The following is a 24,150-nucleotide window of genomic DNA, read 5'->3' on the forward strand; positions in this document are numbered from 1 at the left end:
GTAGAGCAAGTACTTACCTAACTTAATCAAGGCCCGAGCACCACCGAAAACATATAATGTCCAGTCTCAAGAGTAAAACTGAGGGTAAACTATAGGCTTTAGTTCATAGTAATATATATTGATATCAATTTTAACATTGTATAATAATGTAAACTATTAAGATCAAAAGAATCTGTGCAGAAAGTAGGAGTCCATCAAACTATTTTCTGTTGAAATTATCTATAAATATAAAACTCTCAAATTTGAAATTTATTGCTTTTTTAATTAGAAAATTTCTAGACATCTAAAATCTCATAATATATAAATATACACCTATTAGAATAGAAAGCTCATTAAGAGACATAAAAAGAACTCAGTAGCACATCTATAAAATGTGAAATAAGAAAGTTTTTTTTTCAGGCATGAAACCCACTGATCCAGATGAAACTAAAGATGTACACAAAAGGAGGACAGCAGCCTCAGGCCTCAGGGTTAAACTTGAGAGATAGTTCTTTTCTTGCAACTCAGAACTAGCTAGGGATACTACTTACTTATTTTTCTCTGTTGTGGTTGCTTTTATAATGGTCAAGTATTGCTTTAGCAAATACAATATTGGTAAACGGTTTTGATCCAATAGGAATTTCACAACCAGAAACCCTGCTATTGAGGTGTTCTGTATCTGAACATCAGATACAGTTTGCCCTTCTCAGTACTTGGTAATGGGGAGGCAGTTTTGATGCTGACTACAGGAAACCCAATAGGTGATATGCCTCATACTGCCTAAAGTCTCGTCCCTGTGGTAACCCCTCTGTCCTCAGCCTCTTCCCTACTCACCCTTCTGATGTCTCTTCTGCGTGCTTTTGCCTTAGGCTTAGTGTTTTGTCCTCTGGATGCTTAGCCACACGCATAAAATGTTGCTTGGCTTTATCGGTGCCACCCTGGAGGTGGGTAGCAGAATCCTAAGAATCTTACTAGGGAGAGTCAAAGCTGGGCAGCTGGGACCAGAAATATGATAAGATACAAAATCTGCCACAAGGTGTCACCATTGTACAGCTGAATTGGAGGGAAGAAGGCAGGAATTTCTTCCTCGGGTTTTTGTTTTGTTTTTTGTTTTGTTTCTTTAAATAAAATTAAGAGTCTTCAGACAGGCACCAAAGTCTCTCTGCTGTTCACTACACAGCTACTACATGAAGATGCATATCTAGAAATACATGTGTGGAATGGTTGTGAAGGGAAGGTCTTCAAAATAATTTCTCATCCTAAAACTATTTTTTTTTTCTAATAATTAGTCTTATATGGGCCCTGGGAAATGTCTGCAAGTATCAGTTTGGTGTCACCACGGCTGGGCCTATATAAGGACTATATGTTCATATCTGAAACCCTGCTGACATAGGGTCCTTACAAACGCCATCTACAAAAACTCCTGGGTGGAACTACCCTGAGTTCCACCTGAGTTTAGGAGGTGGAACCCAAGGTCCCTGGCATTACTAATACTGTCAGCTCAAGATTCTGCTTCTCCTGAACCAGCCTCTGCCAGTATTCACTCCTCATTGTCTCTTATGAACTCAAGAGAGAAACTCAAGAGGAGGTTCCCTGGAAGTAAAAAGCTCTTCTAGAAACAGTAGCTGATGTTAGCCCCAGCAAAGTTAGGAGAAGTGGCAGCAATAGATGACTCCCACAGTGGATACCTATGGGTAACAGCCAGGTCTTTGGGTATAATTAGGAGAGCCTTGTGTGGTGGTTCCAAGCCCATGTGACAGCTGTAGTCACAGATACCTGGTATCATTAAAAACCAGGTATACTCTAGTCAAGCATAGATGGGAAGTGCAGAGACAGTAAAACAAGCTGGCGTGTTCTTGCAGTGTCAGATATGGTGAGTTACCTGTGGCCACTGACGGTGAAAGGCAGAAGTGCCCAAACGCAGGAAGAGATACCTAGGTATCTGCCAGGTATTGAGAGACCAACTCCAAATTTGGCTCTGCATAGGCAGTCCAGGGATAGCATTTGTGCGATGAGTTACCATGTACATTTTCCCAATCCTTGTCCCAGAACTCACCCAGATATTTCCAGTGACTTAAGACTAGCACTGAAGCTCCCTAAACTTTCTCTCCCTCCATTCACTTAATGCTATGTGCTGTCTGCCTATAACAATAATCTGCTTTGGACCCAAAAAACAATGGAATCTGCCTGTCCACTCCTTCAGCACCTGAAGGTTATCTAAAAAGTGCATAGATTTCCTGAGATTAGAGAAAGTCACCTGTAAACTCTATGTCTTCTTCTACTAGCCTGGGATCCATTGCAAGCCCCTTTTCTCTGGCCTCTTGGACACCCACTTTGTTTGATGACCCTGTGAAGATCTAGCTGATTGGGCAGTATCCCTTCTCTTAATAAATGATCTCTAGTGTTCATTACTGCATGTCATCTAAGGCACCAGCCCAGAGTGAAAGCTTACTGGCAAATCTTGTCAACACAACCAGTCTCTATACAACTCAGAGAAGTTGACTGGGCCGCAGTTTCCCCATCTGTAAATGGGACAATCTCACTGTCTATATCACAAGTAGTTGAGAGATGGCAGGGGCCCGTGCAGGTAAAATGACTCAGTTCAGACTCAATCTATAGTTCTCTCCATTCTTCTCAGGACTGAGGTTTGGTGCCTGAGGGGGGTCAAAGATTCCAAATCAGTGGGGCTGATGGTCCCACATGAAACTTTCCATCACTTCTGCTTGGTCTTTTCTCTCCTCACCATTTTCAGTCCTAAACATTATCATATTGTCTTCTTCTGTTTGAACTTCTATAAAGAGAGATGTGATAGAGTTAAAGATAAGGAAAACATATTTGACAGGGTATTAAAGAAACAAGTAATAATGTGTCCAATTGGCAGAAGATATTCTTAGGGCAGGCATGAGTAGGTACAATGAGGCACACTCATTTGCAGGTGCTGGGAATGTGGTAACACTATCCTGCTCAGTCTTTTCTCCCTGGAGTCTTGTGAAGAAAGCAAGGCTACCCATGCCCCACTCCACTGCCACTGTAAAGCCTCTTATCTTGACGTTAATGGGTGTTCTGGAGTGACTTCATAGGGTGTGAAGTTGTACTACATGCTCCAACTTTGTGGGTTCTGGGTATATCCTTTGAGACCTGCAATGGTTTGCAGGGCTACAACTATAGCCAGCCTTCAGAAGCCCATCACAAATAGAGACTTTGACCAACTGTCATAACTGTTATAGGGAGGGGGTTGCTCTGTCCACAATATGTGCAGGGTACAGCTCATGCCCTAGTACACATGTTCATGTGTTGCCTTACAAAGGGTCCAAATAGCTATCCATTCTTTTTCCCCTCTATACACTTGCCCTCTTTGGGACCATTTGATGGTTGGCAATATAGATAGCAATGCTACTAGATAGATGTTTCAAGGAGACACAGTGATGATCCATTTTGGCAACTCTGATGTGGCCATGAAATCTTTAATGAGTGGAGAGTAGGAGCTGATAAACTGGTGACTTGTTGAGTCCAGGGAGGTTCAGACTTGGAGCAACTAGTGGGCTGCTCTAATCACTGGGGGGTGTGTAATATCCAAGTAGAACTCCAAAAGGTGTCAGAACTGAGATAGGAAACCTTGGGAGATACTCAGCTGCGAATCACAGGGATGAGAAGAAGGCCCAAATGTGGGCTGAGGAAAACCCTCAAGGAGCAGCATTAAAGGGCAACTAGGGTATGGGTGGGGAATAAAGAGCAGTCAGGCTTCAGATAAGTCAGCACTCTGGCTTGTCTGCTTGTTACAGACACAGAGAAAGCAGTTGTGACAGGGACTACAGAAGAAGCTAGGAAGGACAGCCTGGAGCACTGCTCTGTCACGTTAGCAGCCTCGGACTGGCTGAGACATCCACAATCACGAATAAGGGGTCCTATGGGTTCTACTATCTTTAACTTATTCTAAAGCTCTTATTGACAAAGTCCATACTCTACCTCCTTTTAAGCATAGCAAAGGGAAGCGCATGGAGATTGAAACTCCTGTGTAGTATACTCCATCTTCATTATAAGGCCCACAATTAGTAGGAACCCTTTCACTCCTGTGCTATATCGGCCCTCAATGGGACACTTATGAGTTGTTAATTGGCAAGTTCTCCTAAGCCTGAGGCTCCAGTCAGTCATGCAGATGCTGATCTCATACTGAGATGATTTCTCTGTGTGAAGGGAGCAGTCTCCTGCTGGTGGCCTTGAGCACAGCACCCATTTGGAGAGACAGAGAGTGCAGATGTTCAAATGTGCTTTTTCCAGACCCTCTCAAAACTCATCTAATAACAGCTTTGTTTGGTTTGTCCTAGAACTCATTCTGCAGACCAAGTTGGCCTGAAATTCACCTGCCTCTGCCTCCCAAGTGTTTGGATTAAAGGCATATGTCATTATCACCCAGCTTAAACAACAGTTTTAAGGCATAAATTTTCAGAGAATGGGGATGTGGGAGAAGAGGCAATAATGTATTCAGAGACCAGAAAACTTTTCAATGGGAGTCAAATGGCTCAAAATGCTGAATTCTAGCCAGGGTTTAGAAGCTCAGAAACAACACAATCTAGCCTTTGAATCCTCCAACCCCACCCCAAGAACTGGCAGCACTAGGCTCTGCTGGAGATGTGCAAGTGTTCAAATAAAGATGATATTGGCAAATGTTTTCAGAAGTTGCAGACCCGCAGACCCCAACCACAACTGCAGAATGATCCCTCCGCTGTAGAGACACTAAAAGTTTATTCTCTTGAAAGGGTAAGAGGATATTTACATGTTGGGAGGAAAGGCTTCACTATGGGAAGAAATCACCAAAATGAATTCTAGAGGACAACTGCTGTGACTTCAAGACAACCCCCTCCCAGCACCCAGCAGACTAGTGGACTGGCCAGTCCCTCTAAGCAAGAGACAGTATCCTCCCAGTGTTGATCCTCTCATGCCACTACCAGCTGTGGGGTTGTGCATCTTTTTAACACCCTAGAAATGCCCATGGTCCCACCTCCCTGAGGTTGGAAGAACTGTTTGCCCTGTAGAACCCTGTCCAGGTTCAGGCCTGCTGAGTCCAGAGGGCTTAACCATCAAGATCCCAGAATATTGCAATGTCCAAAGTTGAGCACTTTAATCTAAAAGACACAAAGGATTGGGAGCCCCAACATGAGGCTCCCAGTTCCTCCCAAATCCTGGAACTAGAAGAATAGGGTGTGGAAAACTCCAAAAGATCTAAAGGATCAAAACAATTCTCCAAACACTTGAACCTCTTCTAAAAGAAAGATTTCTCTTCCCTAAGATTTCCCTTTCTAAAAACTCCCTGTATGATAAACCACTAGCCAGATCTCAAACATGGCCTCCATTAGAAGTCTTAACAACCACCCATCTTAGGGAAGTCAAAGGAAAATTTGATCATACTATCATGGCAGCCAGCTGATCAGCCCTGGGCTGGAGCTCCTGCTAAAGGTAGTTGTGCATCAGACAGACCATGACTCTATTTAGAGTCTGAGACTAGGTACTGTTCTTTTCTCAGTTGTCCACAAATCTCCTACTTCTAAAGTCCTCTGTGACCCATGCATTCATACTCATTACAGCTGTGACAGTGACCTCTGGAGTCTTCCTCCCCTACATTGTGTTCTTAGTTATATATAGTGCTTGAAAGCTCCAAAAAGACCAAAAACAGATAGATGTGTCATCAGATCTTAACAAAACTCACTAAGGATGAACTCTTGTCCTTCACAAACTGCTTTTACACACTTTGGTGATTTTTGGCATTCCAGCTCTTTGGAATTATTTGGAAATTCTTTAAGTAAACCTTTTGTGTTTCCTGGGCCCTTTGTTCGTGCTGTGTATGATTAAGAAGAGGTTCTAGGTTGGATAATGGGGTGGGCAGTTCCCCTGACATGCAGTTTTTCAATGGTATATGACAGGTTAAACAATCCTTCAAAATCAAAAGAAAAAAAAAAACTGTGGGCAATGATAGAACAGGGATAATGGCCTAAACACAAGGCTGTCATTCCCACATGAGGGCAGATGTGGGCCTTTCCTTTTATGGCATCTCATTCTTCCACAGTTCTAGTCTCAGCTACTTACCTCTGTAGGCAGTCAAATTGAAGTTCTGGCAACACCCTCTTCTCTTTTACTCCATCAACGAACGACCATTACTGTCCCAGTTTTCAGAACCTAGGATGAGCTCAGTTTGCATCAGAGATGCTCTGCTTGTCCACACCCTGGCCCATGCCATAACACCTATGTCCACATGAAGGGTTGCAACCCCAGACCGCTACTATCCATGGTATAGCATTGGCAAAAGAAATCCCCAGGAGTTCTTCCTCACAGTTATTCAGATTCTGCATGGTTCACTGGTGTATGGCCCCAGCACCTAGGGCCTTACCTGACTGGAACAGAAGCTGGAAATAAATCCCAGAGTTTCTAAGAATTTGTCAGGGAAGATAGGTTCTGCCTATATATCATAAGACATCTAGGCAACATTCCTAGAGAGGTCTGGTTGAATCTGACTTGCCTTGAATGGAAATTTGGACTTGGGAAAACTAGAAACCCACCTGTCAACAAAGTGTAACAGTGGAAAGGTGACTCTGAAGAGCAAAAAAGTCAAAACATATGAGCTAAAACAAATAAAAGGAACCCATTGCCTCACATTCAGGAAGTCCTAGACTGTGTTCAGGCATGGCTAGATCTAATAGTTCTGAGGTCATCATAGAGCTCTCTTCCTCCACCTTCTAACTCAGTTCTTACTTCTGCCTCCCTCTGAAATGTCTAAGCTCTCGTCCACTCATGGCTAAGAAAGACGGTGTGGAAGCACAGGTACACTGCACACCTCTAATCTAGCGACTCAGACAGGATGATTGTTTCTTCCTCAATATAAGAGAAAACTCCTGGGGATGGGGACATGATTTCATAATTTGGACATGCCTGGCTTGTGGGAAAAGGTAAGATGCAGTGAGACCCTGAAGAACCACACTTTGGGGAAGGCAGGTCCAGCAGAAGTGTTGGTTGATTCCACATTAGTACCATAGGAAGACTTAAAAGAGCCTTGTTACCATGACCACCCACACAGTACTCCCTGAAGCACAAGGAGCGGAGTAGCAGCTCCTCACAGACCATAGCACCTATGCACAGTGAGACTTTTATTAGAAATCACCCTCCAAACACACCACGAAGTACTGTGGGTCCAACGTGTTTCCTGAGGAAGGAGGGTCACAGTATTGGGGTATCAAGGTCCTGGGCAGCTTGGCCAGTGAGTCCAGGCAGCTACCTAGAACTGATCATGGCCAGCACTCCCTCACAGCAACATGAATCATCCATAAGAACCTCCACAAATGCAACACAAGAAACACCAAAACACACACATCTGCGCTACATGTAAATAATAATAAATACAGAATTCCATTTGCTGTTATTGGCCTGACAAAAGGAACTCAAAGGGAAAAAGAAAACCAGAACACCTTTCTCTCTGCTGGACCAATGGGGAGAAAACCCAAATTATCAAAATTCCTCAGTTACAAAATACTTTTTTAAAAAATTCCATTATTAAAAGAATAAATAACAAAATATATATAAAATAACTCAGTTGCATCAAAATTATAACTAGGAGTTATATCAAGATTCTTTGAGGCCTATCTTATAGTCAAATAAATGTTTTTGTTTTGATTTAATTTATGTAACTCTTATGGTGCCCAAGTGTGTAGTCTAGTTGAAATAGTATAAAATTAATAAATAAAATAATAAATACCAAACATTTAACATAAGAGGGTATGAATATAAATACTTATATCATGACAAAATTAAATAATTTACAGAATAAACTAGCTACTTTCAGTGTCTTCCAGGAAGTGCAATTTCTCTACTTTTAAATACTAATTTGGAATTGCAGTCACAATTGACTTGGACTCTATTTACACAGTAAGAACATTGTGTTTTTAACACATTAAATTAAAAGTTACCCTTTTCACATCTTGAATGGATCTAAAAAGAAGTGAAATCTTGGTGGTCTCCCAATAACAATTAACCTCTGATCTCACTGTCCCCACTTTAGTCACCTTGGATACAGAGAGCAAGCCTACACAGGAAAAGATAACAATGGTTGGTCTAGCACCTGGTTGGAAATACAGAAAGAAGAGGCCTGGCCAAGTGGTCCTGGACTTAGAGCCCAGGCCAGGGGTTTAAAGACTGGAGCCAGGAGGAAGCTGGTCTGCATGGTTTACAGGCATCTGCTTCCCAGGCAAGTGGCTGATTTTCAGGGCCTCCAAGTGAAAAATACCTTCAGCTGACTTTCTATGATGCCCATCGATTGTGTAGACTGCCATCTGGAAGGCCTGTCCCTAGATTCACCTCTGAAGCAGATCATTGTTCACTTTTAACACAAAACTGAATTAAATGAAAACACAAAACATACTTGCCACATGGGCCTCAGTGAGCATTGCCTAGGCATGCCCTTCTGCTGAGACTAACACCCACCAAGTCCATGGCTGCCCTCCCCATCTCAACAGACAATGGAATACTGTGGCTACAAACTCCAAAACTTCCCTGAGAACCTTGTCCATGAGCTTCCACTGGAGACTTTAAGCTGCTCTTCAGATTTCTTTCAAAAAGCAAAAATAAATCACTTTGTAACACTTCAGTGTCACCAGACATCCACGTAGAGAGGTCTCCATGCCTGGGCCTAATGAGGACATCATAGGAGACACTGATCTCCAGGCTTCCCTTTGGGTAAGCGGCCCAAGGCTCCACCCAGGCGCTGCCAGTTATAAGTCAGAAGTCCCACTGTGAGGAGCAGAGCGAAGATTCCTCTGCGCAGAGCAGCCTAAACCTGAATGCCCCTCACAGCTTGCTTGATCGTTTCCAGAAGGCCTTTGTTCTCCGGGTTCTGGTAGCAATCCTGATTGGAGTACATGTCAGTGAGGGTGTTCACATAGGCGTCAAAATTCTGTTCACATATTGGCTCCTAGAGAATAGAACCAGGTTAGCAGGCCTTGCTAGAGTGCACTCCACATAGTAGAATCTAGTTGGAAAGCCTCAATCCCAGGTCTAATACACCCCTGCCAAAACCGAAAATCATAACAACAAGACTCACCATTATTGAAACCCCATTATACCCCAATTCATGAGCTACTCAGGACCTACACCTACCCTACCAGAGCACTGAGAACACTACCAAGGGGATGGCACTATTCCCACAGGATCCTTCCCTCAGGACTCATAAACAGAGCAGTGAGGTATACCCACTCTTCCTACCCTTGAACAGTCCCTAGGGTAGCTGCCAGCTCATCTGTAATACCCACAGGTGATTTGCTGCCTACCATGTGTGGAAGGCGGATATTGGCAAGACTTTGGATGAGGGCCTGGCTCAGCCCGGACAATTCCAGAAATAGGGCCTCATTCTGCTCCTCAATGAGCTTGTTCTCCTCCTCAATGTTCTTCAAGTTCTTCTCCATGGAAGAGATCTGTTGCAGAGACATAGAAAATACTACCTTCCCTTGGCCCTGGATTGCTGTGAAACCACTGGCCATGCCTCACAATCTTCTGGGAAAAGACAAAGCTCATTAGTGGGAAAGAGGCTTGGTCCTACTTGCTGTGAGGTACCCCATCCAGGGAAAGAGATGGTAGAGCCCTGATCCCTAAATGGAGAGAGAAAAGGTCCTCTGGAAGTAGCCTCTGTCCAAAGGAGAAAGGAGCTGGTATGCCAAGTACCTAAGTCTACCTCTGGCCTTCTCTGCCTTGTCCCTCCTAGTGGTGGGGTGAAAAACACAGATGACAAGGCACCCTGAGCTCAATCTCTGCCCATTCCAGCCGTGTTCTTACTTTGTCAGGCTTTCTGCTTCTTTTTGTATGATAAGAATAATTGCATTCAACTTCTGGGTGTTAGGTTGTCCGTACCTCTGAGTCTTTTCCTCCCACAAAAGACCAGTGAGCTGACTGCATCGTCTCCAGGCACATCTTCAGGCTTAATACAAATTTCTCCATCTTCCACACCCTGGCAGTGAACTTACATAGGATTATGCTATTTCTGGGTTTCCTAGTGTTAAAAGACAGCCCCAACTTTAACTGTATGTCTTCAAGGAATAAAAGACTAAACTCATGGGAAGACAATCTGTGACAGGAAACAGGAACAGTGAGCAAGGCTGAGAGTGCTCTGCTCTGCCAGTGGTGACTAAGGTGACTAGACCTTACTCCTTTTCTTTTAGTCATTCCACTGAAATTTGAAGTTAAGACTTCCAAAGAAATGCTAGTAAGAAGAAGTGATCAGTCTTTCAAAGATGGGCTTTTTTTTTGTATTTTAAAGGTAATGTCATCTTTCTGTATTGTCCAGGCTGCTCTTAAACCTAGGAGCTCAAACAGTCTTTCTGCCTCAACCTTCTACCTAGCTAAGTACCACCACACCAGGCTCTTTAAAAGTGAGTTTGGAGGCAAGAGAGATGCTAAGTAGCTAAAGAGTGCTACTACTCTTTCAGAGGACCTGAGTTTGGATCCTAGCACCTATATAATGTGACTCAATACTGCCTGTAACTAGTTCCAGGGATATCTGATATCTCTGATCTACATAGGCTTTTACACACACACACACACACACACACACACACACACACACACACACACACACAAATAAATAAATAAATAAATACATTTAAAGAGCTGGAGAGATGACTCGGAAGTTAAGAGTACGTATTGTTCTTGGAGAGGATCCAGATTCATTTCCCAGCACCCATATCAGGCAGTTCATAATCTCTTATAACTTCAGCTCCTGGGGATTCAAAGCTCTCGTCTGGACAAGGCACAAATGTGCACAAATCCGTATACAGATATATCAAATGTATGCAACTAAAAACAAAAATTAAATCTTTAACAAAAATAAGTCTAAAAACATGGGTTTTGGCAAATAGAGAAATAAGATGTGCTATTACAAAGATGAAGGCTCTGGGGACTCTGAGGGATGACCTATACTATACTGTATCTCATCCAAAGACATAGGTAGAAAATGGTGAAGGTCCCAGATAAAAGACTCTTTCCCTCCTGTTGTCACTTCAGTGATCCTGGGGAAGAACACGTCATTATGCACAGGACATATAGTACAAGCTCTTCCTGAATCCATGAGTGGTACTATACATACACAAACTCTCAGAATGACATTAGCCCATGGAGAAACTAGATCATGACATGTGGAATGGAACGTATCATGACTGCTGCCTCCAGAAAAGGGCCTGCTGTTTTCCAGTTTCCGTGGTCTGTGCACATCTCCTGTCCTTTCTCTCTCCACACATTAGGGGACACTCACATAACAGCAGCTCTGCCCTAGACCCACTGAGCAGCCAGCAGTAGCCCTGTTACCAAGCAACAGCCATGCTCACCAGCACTCAACACTAAAAGCTTCCCTTCAAGAGCAAGGAAGTGGAAAGGTTCTAATCTAACCCAAATTTTATTGAGGAAAGCAAGGAGCTCTTTAGGTGGGGATAGGCAAGCCCTGTCACTGGTATGTGGCTCTGTGAGTCCAGGCAAGAACAGAACAGAGGAGCTGCTAGTGCTAATGAGAATGGAAACATGAACTGGACAACCAGTGCTAGCAAAGTCAGAACACTAACGGATTGCTCTTGCCAGTGGAGGGATCTAAGACGATGACTGACACTAGCTACCTAGAAGTACGACTCCCAAGCAATGCAGTGAGTGGGCAGCTAACCAGCGCACTGTGCACTGTGAGCTGGGCTTCCATCAGTTCATCACCAGTGATATTGATGGAAACAGCAACTTACAGGCTGGTTCTGGATGACAGGAAAAATTCAAGTAGAGGCATTCCACCTACCTGTGACTGCAGCTGTACCATGGCAGCCTCCATCTCCGAATTGGACTCATTCAGGTCTCGTATCTCCTGATTTAGCTGCTTGATCTCCTCATCATTCTCCAGCACTGCCAAAAAATAAATGAAAGGAAGGAAGGAAGGAAGGAAAAGAGAAAACCAGCTGCAGCTCTGTCCAGCTTCTGATTTGGAGACAAAGGGAGGTCTTTATGCAGAAGTTAGCTCTTGGGCATAGATACTGGGAAATCTTGGAAACTGAGAACAGTATTATTTTCCTCAAGCCTTGACCTTTGCAGAATGCAACGGTCTCTTCAGAGACATTAAGTGCTATGACCAAAGGTAGATGTATTCAAAGAGAATCCCCTTGCCTAAATTGGAGGAGTCACACTGTCCACAAACCCATGGGCATGGCTTTTGGTGCCCTCCTATCAGACTCTGATCCATACAGTCAGAAAACCCAAGATCAGAGCTAACATGACCATCAGATGAAATTAGAAGTCTTGGGCCCAGGCATTGAGAACTTCAGGGCTAAGTTAATAGGCCAGATGGCTCAGGGAAAGAACTATCTCTACCATGGATCATTCTCAGGGGAGCTCTGCATCCCATACCCTTTCCACAGTACAGAGAGAATGATAAGAAGGGACATCCCAGAAGTGCATCCTCACCATCACTTGTCTTGAACTTTGGGCTGAGAATCTCATCACCTGAGAGTTTTCCTTTTTTTCCAGCAAAGGTTGCTCTGGGACAGCCAGACAAACTAGAAGCAGAAGTTACACGTCACTGACCAGTTCAGGGACATAGTGCATGGGCAGGTCCAGGATCCTACATTAGGGCCACACCAAGCATATTCTACCTCACCTAGATGACACTGGATGCCTCCCTAAGATGGCACTGCTTCACCTCAGCTGCCTTCCCTGCCTGGTGAGCAAGGCTGCACTCCAGGAAAGAGGCCCAGGAGGGTGCCCACTCAGATCTCTTCCTGTTTGGCACAGTCATGGCTCTCCATAGGTCCTAAAGGAACCAGGGCATTGCTGCCTCCCGGTGTTATTCCTCTTTCTGGACAAGGGTCGAGGCCTGCATGCCCCACCTGCTGTCACTCTGTAGCACTGAACTCTGAGAGGGGTCCTCAGAGTCAGCACCCTCCTGAGAGATCTTTCAGAATATGGTTGTATCAGCATTCACAGGTGATTCCTTGAATATAGTTATTCAAACAGAAAAGCATATAAAAAGGATGTGGATTATCACACATTACTTCATGTTTTTGCAATGATTTCATCCACATCATAAATCAAAGTGGAGACAAAGTAAAATGTACTTTGGAAGCACAGAGTTTGGCTGGGTCCACATGGCCCAGGCTCTTGCAGCCTCTTCTTTGGCCTTCTTGTCATTTTCCTTATGGTATATATGCTGTGGTCATCCTAGCTGCCTAAATGAGACCCCCTATTTTATGTGCTCCCAAGTAGGTGCCTCACTCTCAGAGGCAATTGGCTAGATACTTGTTCACAAAGTTCTGCTTCCTTTTCTTTGTCACCTCACCAAGGAGGTGTTCCAGGCTCTCTCCAGTTCCAGGTGTATGAGGGCTTGTTCTACATACGTCTCAGGAAGAGTAATTTTCTGGGTTTTTTTTCTCCAGAGTTCTTTTTTGCTCACTACTCTGCTGTTTTCCCCGATCCCTGATCACCATTCACCAGATACAATAACTTTCATTTCTTTATGCTATCTCTCCCCACCCACCCTACCCAAAACACACTCAAAAATGCAAAGGGTTGTTGTTCTTTTGTTCTCTTCTCTGTCTGTACTCCTTAATGTTAGGTGGAATAAGAAATAAGGGAGAAAAGGAAAAAAAAAGAAAAAAGAGAGAGGAAAAAAGAAAGGAGTTGGTATTGACTTTCACTCCAGACAAAGATTACTGGATAAGGTTAGTGACTTCTTAGAACAGAGTGGAAGGGGGTCTGGTGAAGCAAGGCCAACTCAGCCGTTGAAGGTATTGTGGGCAGAATGAGCACTGTCTAGCAAGAAGAGGGCTGGCTACCAGGTCCCTTGCAAAGCAAGCAAGTGCCTTCCCTCCCACCCCAATAAAACAGGTCTCAATGTAAGGGGCAGGGCACAAGGTATAGGAGATGAGAAGTCAAATATGGGCAGAGATAGGAGTCTATTCATTATGGTCTCCGTGTTTAGCATAGCACTGCTCATAGAGACAATAAACATTAGTGCACAGAGGAATACTTATTAGAACAAACACATTCTGAAAGCAAAACAAACACCATCTGGTACCAACAGCTTCCATAACTTCTCTCATTCAGCTACTTGGGTCTTGCTTTCCCTTGCAGAACTGCTGGTCCCACTGAGTACTGGACTGCTTCCCCCACCCAGGAGTTATGTCTCAGTCAAAAAGTCCCTGATTGCTGACATGTGAGTCAGGTACCTTCGGTGGGTGAGGAAACTGCCATTGGCGTGGCCAGAGCCGTCACAGCCTGGGGTTGGGCAAGTAGGACCCTCATTCTTCAGCGACTTCCAGGAGAAAGATGAACCATTGAGAGTACCCTCTTTCTGCCTCCGAGCAGCCAGCGGGCAGCCAGAAGCACTCCTGTGAGAGGCATATTTGCCACTGATATGGCCGAGCCCCACACAGCCTGGAACTGGGCACCTAGACACAGAAAGACTGAGGTGATCACAGGGGCCCTGGCTTTGCAGGGTTCTCAAATCCTTCTACCCAGGGCCCAGAACAAGCTCTTTAATCTAAAAACTTTCAGTCCTCTGCAACAAATGAAACACTGTTAAGTCATCATTCGCCACATGTTCGCTATATGCTAAGCACCTGGAAAATACTTATGACCCAAGGATACTGTTGCCCTTCTTTACAGAGTTCTCTTTGGATACAAAGAAGTCAGGGCAGGACATCTTCAGGAAGACAGAGGACCAGAAGCAGTCTCCTGCTGCCAGATAGCCTCCTACTGTATCCTCTTCCTGGAGCATAGGGCACAATGCCCAGTCAGAGAGTAGCAAGGCGACAGCAGCAAAGTGGTACCCTACCTCATCTCCAGGAAACCCTTGGAGATAGTTTCCTATCCACCTTTTCCAGGGCCCTCTCTCTTGCCTCTCCTTCCCTTCTTGCTCCTCCAGCCCAGGTAGACCTCAGACAACATAGAATGTACACAAGGTCAGTACAAGTTGATCTCAGCCTGCAGCCTAAAATAAGGACACACCAAGAGTGTATACACACACACACACACACACACACACACACACACACACACACACGCTCCAGATAGCTCACATTCAATTGTCTAGCTCCTCAAATCTGGATGCAAAGACAGCCAACCTTAGGGTTGGGATAGAACCCCTACTGAGTCCCCAATATGACAAGCTGAAATGCCCAGCTGAAATAGGCTCTTTAGCCGCTTCAGACAGGTGAAGTTTTCTAACCACTTGAAAAACTCCTAACCCCCTTGCAAGGAGGAGTCACTACTGTTCACTGGAATCTCATACATAAGCAGTATTCAGGAATGATTCCTTTCTATTAACCATGGTGTCAAATCTTCAAAAATAATTGACTTTGACATCACATTGTGACATGAATAGGGCATGAGCTGACAGGCTTCCATGATATTCGGACAAGCTTATCTTTCCCAGAACGCATGGTGGGGCACAGAAGTCATGTGTGCTGTGACATGAGACATGGATCCAAGATAGCATAGAACAAAGGAATAACTGTCAGATGCTGGGTTGGTGGAGCAACGTGAACCTCCAGGAGTGGCAAATAGAATGAGGGACCTCCACACTAGAACTTCTGTTGACTTCTATGACCTCAAAGTGTTGATATGACTTAGTCTCAACCAGTGCTTATATGACCCATTAAGAATGGGAATTCTACCACAACCCTTGTGAAACTACAACTCATACCTGCTAACAAAATCCCATCCTTCTGTAGTACTTACTACATTCATTAAAGTTTCTGCTTTAGTGTGAGCTTATTTAAAGATGATGGTCAGTTATACATATTTTATTGAGTGAGAGAAAGCTCTATACAATGTAAATACTTGTAGGCACTCCATTCTTGTCATAAAGACGTTAGGAAATTCATACTGCAAGTGCTGCATGATATCTAGTCTACATAAAATCAAGATCACAGTCTCTTCCTAGTTGCAGAATTTTTGTTTTTAAAAAGCAAAGTTGACAGTACTTTGGAAAGAGGAAAACTATTTCCCCAGCTAATTTGAAAAATACCAATCTCAACCTTAATCAATTTCAAATTCACCAACTGTATCACATCCCACAGGGTCCTTGCTGATATGCTTGATAAAGGTAACCATATAATTCCAAGCAAATTCCTGGATTCTCAAGAAGAAAAATAATTTTTTTCACACCAAGATTTAACCAGCACATGTTTTGCATTGTTGATTTAACACTCCAAAATAAAGTTTACTAGACTAAATAAAACAGTTGGTGATGGCAACCCCTTCTGAATGATGTAATACTGTGTAAGTTTCTCTTCTGTGTTCAACTAGATTTTAACCACAGCTTGAACAAGCTCTGAGAAGAAAAGTAATCCCAGGTCAAGTTGTTTTCTGCTAAGTGAGTGTCTGGCTGTTGTTGGCTCAGCAAACAACATAGTCAGGCAAGGCCTGCTTCTTGAAAACGCAGTGGGTCTAGCCTCAGTAGGCACCTAAATCCTGAGCCATCATTTCCACTGTTTACCTCCTGGGAGAACCCTCTATACGCTTTTCTAATGGTCAGTTCTGAAACTCCCATATCCTGGGTAAATTGGTTAGGGACTCACCCCTGTTTGAGCCTGTGACATTGCATATTCCCACCTGCAGGTGAGTACTGCAGGAAACTTGCTCTCTACGGGAAGAATACTCTTACAATGATACAAGCACCCACAGACTGCATCACAGATGGTAAGCACTTGTCCAAAAGCCCCCAGAAGAGATATCATTCCCCACCCCTGGCCACCTTGCCACTGGAGACTAGAAGTAGTCAACTGTATTTTTGCTTCAGGGACTTGTGTCACTTAAGACCCACCAAAAAAAAAAAAAAAAAGAGCCAGAAAGATAACTCCGTGCTTAAGAGAACTGGTTGTTCTTTCAGAGGTCCCAAGTTCAATTCCCAGCACCCATATGGCGGCTCACAACCGTCTCGAACTGTAGTCTCAGGTGACCTCTTCTGATATGCAGACAGATATGCAGACAAACCTTTCATATATATAAACTAAATAAATCTTGGTAGCTGGAGAGATGGTTCAAAGGTTGAGAGCACTGGTTGTTTTTCCTGAGGTCCTGAGCTCAATTCCCAACAACAACATGGTGACTTACAACCATCTATAATAAGATCTGATGCCCTCTTCTGGCATGCAGGCATGCATGCAGACAAAATGCTGTATACATAATAAATAAATTTAAAAAAAAATAAAAGAAAAAAACCCACAAAAGATGTGGGAACTTTCTGGAACCCCTGGTAAAGGTAAACATTGCTATGATCTATTTTCTGTTCCTCCCACTGAAGTTCTAGCCCATGCATTCGCTATAGCAAATGAAAGAAATCTTTTACTTTCCTCAAGAAAAAATGAAAATGGATTATAGGAAACTAGTCTTGAAGTACTACCCTGATACCAAATGAAGAAACGTTAAAACAAAGTCTCCAAGCTTAAAAGTTGTCTCTGTTTCCTAATTGGGGGAAATTATAATAGGTAATGAAATAAATATAAGAAATAAATAGGCAAAGATAAGAAATATATATGAAATTAATATAAGAAGTTAATAAAATAAACTATCTAAATGGGTAAAGCAGGTGATGGTTTTAGTTCCCCAATGGATATCTTCTATGTATTTTGAGGAATAAGAGGAAAGATACAGAGAGAAAGGAGAGTTACAAATGTTATTCATCAGCTCTCAATAATTTCAGGAGATTTATAGAATGGTTAACAACAACAAATGACTCTGCAAAAGGATTTGTAAAAGATATTTAGACCAAGGTAGTAAGAAAGGAATTACTGGAATGCAAATAAGGAGTTATCTGATAAAGGGAAAGGTTCCACAAGCTCTGCCTGTGTTAATGGAAAGTCAATGCCACAGAAAACAAGTAAGTCCTAAGAACAGATGCAAAAGCTGCAATGAGAAGAAGGCAGTTTGAGAGAATATTTTTTATATTGACCAGGGCATGAAAGATGGTCAGAAAATAACACTCCGTGGGAAAAGAAACCAAGAACTAAGATGAAACCAAGAGGTATTATCATAGATCATAGTCTTAAATCAGAAGGACCACACTATTTTCACTCAATAAAAAGATGTTGGCCTGGAGGGATGGCTCAGCTGTTAAAGGTTAGGCTCACAACCAAAAAGATGTTGACAGAGGTTTCTGTCCTGCCTGTCCTGCAGCCGTTCAGTTCCAAAGAAACACACAGAGGTCTACATTAATCATAAACTAATTGGCCTATTAGCTCAGGCTTCTTATTAACTCTTATAACTTATATTAGCCCATAATTCTTGTCTGTGTTGCCACGTGGCTTGGTATCTGTCTCAGCGAGGAAGTCACATCTTGCTTCCTCTGTGTCTGGATAATGGCTGCCGACCGAATCTTTCCACTTCCCAGAATTCTCTTGTTCTCCTCGCCCCACCTCTACTTCCCGCCTGGTTGCCCTGCTTATAATTCCTGCCTTGCTATTAGTCAATCAGCATTTTATTAAAAATAATACAAGTGACAGGATAAAAGACCATTGTCCCACAGCAAAAAGATTTTTTTTCATGTGTATGAACATACACATGTGCCCTTCAAAAGCCAATATCTACTCCTGACAACCAAACCATACTTATCACTTCTCATCTAGTTCAAATTTTCAAGCACAGAGATATCAAGTAGACTTGCCAGACTAGACTTGAAATGACAGAAATCTGCTGTCTCTGTTTTCAAAGTGCTAGGATTAAAAGCTTTTTAAAAAATTACCCCAGGTAAACGGTGGTGGCTCACACTTTTAATCCCAGCACTTGGGAGGCAGAGGCAGGCAGGTGTCTGCGAGTTCGAGGCTAGCCTGGTCTACAGAGTTAGTTCCAGGACAACCAAGGCTCCACAAAGAAACCCTGTCTCAAAAAACAAAACTCCCCCAGCATCAGATAGACCATACCTTGTAATTGATTCAGCTATGTACATGCATAAGCTAAGGTCAAAATACTAGCTATGAGTGTTTACTTCACTGAACAACCTTTCACTGGTAAGCTAGAGAATTTATGCTCTGTTTCTAACTGGTAATCAGAAAAAGAAAACAGTTTGTAGAGGGGAGAAAATAGAGACTAAGTATATCCGCTTTGGTCCCTATGCTGGGTCCAGTTTCCAGTTTAGCCCTTCCAGACTCCCTGCACAACTAGCTCTAGACAAAGGGCTCTCAACCCATGAACTGAATGACCCACAAGATTTGTCTAAGACCATCAGAAAACACAGAGATTTATAATTAATAATAGTAGTAAAATTACAGTTATGAAGTAATAACAAAAATAATTTTGTGATCGGGTATCACCACAACATGAGGAACTGTATATTTAAAGGGTCAAGGCATTAGGAAGGTTGAGTACCACTGCTTTAGACAGATATGCTGGTGATCAGACCCATGATATTCAAAGATGCAATATCTTCCTAATGTAGTGCCCTCTAAAACACCTGAGTCTTCTTGTCAGACAAAATATAGGGGATCCCAGAATCACTTCAGGGCAGTAGGACGCTTAACTTCCCAAAGTCCCACCAAAATACCTCTGACCTGAACCCAGATAACATGCTCTGGGTTCAATATCCAGGAAACAATGTGTCAGGTTCCAGTTCTTCTGTAAAAATGAATATTATCATCAATCAATTTAATGGCCAGATGTGAGAAAAAGTCTAGAATAAGTTGTTTCATTTTGTTTTGGTTTTGAGACAGGTTCTCATTAAGAAACTCAGGAAGGCTTAAACTCAATGATCCTGCTTCTAACCTCCCAAATTCTGGGGTCCCAGATTTGTATTCAAAAGACATTATTTTGATTTTTGTTGTTGTTGTTGTTTAGTTATAACATACAAAAACCCTCGATTTTTCAAAACAATGAAGGAGCCAGTATAACCCTACATACTTCATCAACTCGGGGTCCTCCTTGTCATCCTTGGTAGGCGCCACCTTGAGTCCACTCTTCTTGGCACGTGGGCAGCCTGACAAACTGGTTTTGAAAGAGGAAAATATGCCACCTCAGTCCCAGAACAGCAGCTCCCTCACTGTCTGCCTCATGCTACTCCCTCAAGTTCTGTGGCCCCCTGTGGGGGTGGGGAGGAGGGGAGAAAGGATCAGTCAGTCGGCTGATCAATCAGTTATGCTTTCTTATGGAACAGAGTTGACTCATTCACGACCTTCAAGCAGGGCAACAGAACCATCAGAAGTGGGACACATCTTCAGGAACCTCTAATCTGATACTTTGTCTTTTGATTTTACTGCGTGTGGATACCTGAACAATTCTGGAAGCACCAACAAATCAAAAGAGATGCAAGTGGACTCTAGTTGCTGGCAACTTTAATATCTTATTCAGAACATTAGAACTTTGTCTAAGTCAGAACTTTCATCACTACGCTTGGCCCCACTCACCTCCGGTGTGAAGCATAGTTCCCTGTTATGTGGCCAGAGCCATCACAGCCAGGTGTGGGGCACCTGCAGAGAAACATAAGATGAGACCACAACCCATAAAGATATTTGCTTCTTTGGACTCAGCTCTCAAATGAATCCATCATCATTATAAGCTCTAGGTCCCTCAAACGACCATCCCCCATTATGCACCTCTTTGCAAAAGAGCATCACATACCTTAGCCTGCCAATGCCAGGAACAGGTTTTCAGTATCAATAAGGTCATATCACAGACTCAGTCTGAAGCCCAGCCACCCCTAGTGGAGCCCAGAAAGTCAAAAGAAGGGTGGTTGAATGAGATCAGCTTTACACTGGACACCAAGACAGGGCACTGGGTAAGGTTTGCTGTGTTCATTGCATCCAAAGGAGATTGTGGGCTCCCAGCTTAGGCTTCTATTGGGTTCCAGTCACTCTGGTTATCCAGAACACATCTAAGCTTTACATCTAATCATAAGAACTCAGAGAGGTACCCATGAGTACCCACGGTATGGCCACTGATTTCTGCTTGATGAATGTAGAACTCGGCCAGTGACTTTTATAGGTTGATGGACTCCAGCAAGGGTAAAATCAGAAACATGAAATACAAAATTCATGAACATATAGGGTGTGGTGGTACGCACCTTTAATCCCAATGCCTGGGAGGCAGAGGTACATTGACCTCTGAGACTTTAAGGGACAGAGGTAGATTGACCTCTGTAACTTCAAGGTGTGGTAGCACACACCTTTAATCCCAATGCCTGGGAGGCAGAGACAGACAGATCTCTGAATTCAAGGTGTGGTAGCAAACACCTTTGAGCCTAGTACTGGGGAGGCAGAGACAGAAGGATCTCTGTGAGTTCAAGGACAGCCTGGTCTACAGAGTTATTCCAGGACAAAGATATACAGAAAACCTGTCTCAAAAAGTAAAAGTAAAAATAAAAGAAATAGAGGTTAAAGTAAAGCCACACAAAGATAAAACATACAAAAAGAATCTTGATACTGTATGTTATTATGCTCTCTTTAAATTGTTTGAATGCTGAGGAAGGAACAACAGCTGCTAAAAGACTTTTGTTTATAAATGCCGCTGAACTAACCCAAGATAGGTATTTTAAAAATACCTTGGCTTCAAAATTAAAGTCAAAAGGTATGTTACTTTGGAAAAGAGATTCTGCTTTTGTTTCCACAGAAAATGAGAGGCTCTGGATTTATTCAGAGTTAAAAAAAATCACCTTTGACCAAGGGAGACCACCTAAAAAAATCTTCAACAAAAATAGATGGCCCAGATGTCTAAGTTCTACATCCAAAACAGATTCAAAATGCTGCCTGAGATGATCAAGACTCACAGGATACTCCAATCAGGACATAAATATAACTCTAAATTTTCTTTAGGTCCCCATAAGATCATCAACATCCCCAACCAGCAGGAAGTAGCCTAAAATACTACGCCCACATTCCCAACATATGGACTATGGGTATTTTCCTTTATTTAAAAAAAAAAAGAGGAAAATGATGCAGGAGAATTGTCTGTATTCTGTCAATCATATTTTAATAAAACGCTGATTGGCCAGGCAGGCAGTATAGGCGGGAAAACCAGACAGGAAGTAGAGGTGATGCAATGAGAACAGGAGAATTCTGGGAAGCAGGGAGGTTCCTCTGCCATTCCTATGCAGACCACCAAAGAGACAGCATGTAGCCTGCCCAGCTGGAAAAGGTACTGAGCCATTATGGCTAACATAGAGTTACAAGTACTAATAAAAAGCCTGACCTAATGAGCCAATCAGTTTATAACCTTATGGAGTTCTATGTATGATTTTCCTTTGGGGCTTGCCAACTATGGGGTACTGGGCGGGATGGAAACCCCAACAAGCCGGCCCCCTCATGTTACAAACATATTCCATAAAGTGGTAGAAATTAAACTTTAATATTATAAACATGGACTTTTCTTGAGTTATGTTCTCCCAAATGGAAAGAGACAGCAGGTGTTGATTGAATGGGGTTGACATGGAGGTAGACTCATCTATTAGCTCTGCTGCTTTGCATCTGGTCCCTAATTACAGTGCCATCTTGTGGGGAACAGCATTTGGTGTTGGTTATCCCTAGCCTTGGAAAGCTTCTGACCCAGTGTCTGACCTTTGGAACATAGTATTTTTTATAAGGACAAAAGCTAGGAGTCTGGCATTCCAGAGGATAGAACAGCTGACACGAGTTCTTGTGATTTTTCTTTGTGACCCCTCAGATCTTTCTCTGTGTGTCTGCCCAGACTTTTGTGTCCCTCACAGTGCTTCTTTGGTTATCAGGCAGTTGACTCTCCCAAATCTTTCTCCAGTCTTCATGAGGCCATATAATGGTATAGCTGCTACATTACCACCATGGTGGCCTTCCTTTCCAGAAGTCCAAGTACAGGGAAATGAAAATAATTTCTTTCTCCTTTTAGTGGGAAGAAGCTCAGTCTGAGGACCAGGGCTCTTGCTCATTGTCTTCATATCAAGGAAGCATCCAGCAGAGGTTTAGAGCAAAGAGCGGTGGTCACCCAGTGACCACATAGCAACCCAGGCCTCTGAGTTATAAGTGGCATCAGAGTAAGATGCAGATATACTCAATATCACCAGTGAGTCTTGGGAGGGTTTATGGATCCCAGAGAACAAGCAGGTGCCTAGCACACAGGAGAATGCCCTGTATTCCTTGCTAATGTGTTATTTGATGGCTTTTCTGTAAGTTATGCTCAAAGAAGACAGTGTCCACAAGGTAAGAGGACTAGGTATTTTCCATATGCTCCTTATGGAAGCTGCCACAACAACTAGAACTTCCTTCACCCTGTCTATCATCTGCTTCTAACTGTCTTGCTTGTAAAGAATGAACACTCCACACCTAAGTAATGATTCTGCCTTGGTGACATCTCAGATCTCCCTCGGTGTCTCATTCCTGTGCTACAGAGGTGTTGCCCACCCTCGTTATAGCCTTCAAACCTCCACAGTGTAGGGTAGTATGTATACTCCTACCATGTGAACTGGGCATCTCAAGGCAGCCCCTGTTCATACAAAGGAGAGTAAGTGACCCTGGAACTTGCCTGAGCATGTCTTTGTTTTTCCATTTATATGGAGGCCGCAAAAAGAACTCCATTTGCACTGTTTTGGCCAGCCTGATGCGGGCCCAGACAGAACAAGGATCCCAGGAGCAATGGGGTATCAGGAAAAGTGAGGAATAGGTCATGGTCACCTTCTTCTAGGACCATACTGGAGTCTTGAGCAGTGAGGCAATGGACCCAGAAAGAGCTCTGAGACAATAAAAGCTTTGGAGGCAGTGGGACACCTGAGACGCCCACCCATGCAAGGAGACTTTCCTCTGCTGTGCCCACAGAAGTTTTGTGTTGAAGTTTTCACAGACTTATAGTGCAGACCCTCCCAGGGCTGTGTCATCCAAGTGTCCTCCTGTTAGCCCTCAATACATTTTTTAAGGCCACAAAATGTTCGGTTATATCCTGAAATAGAGAGTTCTCTAGGCCCTGTTTTGGAAATCCATGAACTCTAATCATAATTGGAAAAGGAAGCAGAATTGGATATAAAAGTAGGTGTGACGGTAGTAAGAATACAAATATAATAAATACAATGATAATTTTAAAAAGTGTGGGGAGGTGTTCACTGAGCTTACAGGACTCTTCTCCAACTTTGAGTTTCAGGACTAGACTACAGTGTTGGTAAGTAAATGAGAAAGTATGTGAGTCTACAAGGTATGAACGTGACATTCACTACCAGAAGGAATGGAA

General features: G+C 43.1%; 1 protein-coding gene across 3 annotated transcripts in view; it reads right to left on the reverse strand.

Annotated features, from left to right (window-relative positions):
- Positions 1-7,100: 7,100 nt before the first annotated feature.
- Myt1 (myelin transcription factor 1) overlaps positions 7,101-24,150 on the reverse strand; it is a 61,397-nt gene continuing 44,347 nt past the window's right edge. For 2 of the 3 annotated variants that reach the window (XM_085696838.1, XM_048441444.2), the window contains 7 exons: positions 20,373-20,435; positions 19,870-19,953; positions 14,202-14,423; positions 12,442-12,533; positions 11,783-11,886; positions 9,288-9,431; positions 7,101-8,932 (listed from right to left, as the gene is read on the reverse strand). In XM_085696838.1, coding sequence (XP_085552964.1) covers positions 8,792-8,932; positions 9,288-9,431; positions 11,783-11,886; positions 12,442-12,533; positions 14,202-14,423; positions 19,870-19,953; positions 20,373-20,435 — 850 coding nt within the window. In that variant the 3' untranslated portion in view covers positions 7,101-8,791. The remainder of the gene's footprint in view (positions 8,933-9,287; positions 9,432-11,782; positions 11,887-12,441; positions 12,534-14,201; positions 14,424-19,869; positions 19,954-20,372; positions 20,436-24,150) is intronic. The other variant, XM_085696839.1, reaches the window with a different exon arrangement.

The sequence above is a fragment of the Myodes glareolus genome, chromosome 10, assembly GCF_982192425.1.
Source record: "Myodes glareolus chromosome 10, mMyoGla1.1, whole genome shotgun sequence".
Lineage (NCBI taxonomy): Eukaryota > Metazoa > Chordata > Mammalia > Rodentia > Cricetidae > Myodes > Myodes glareolus.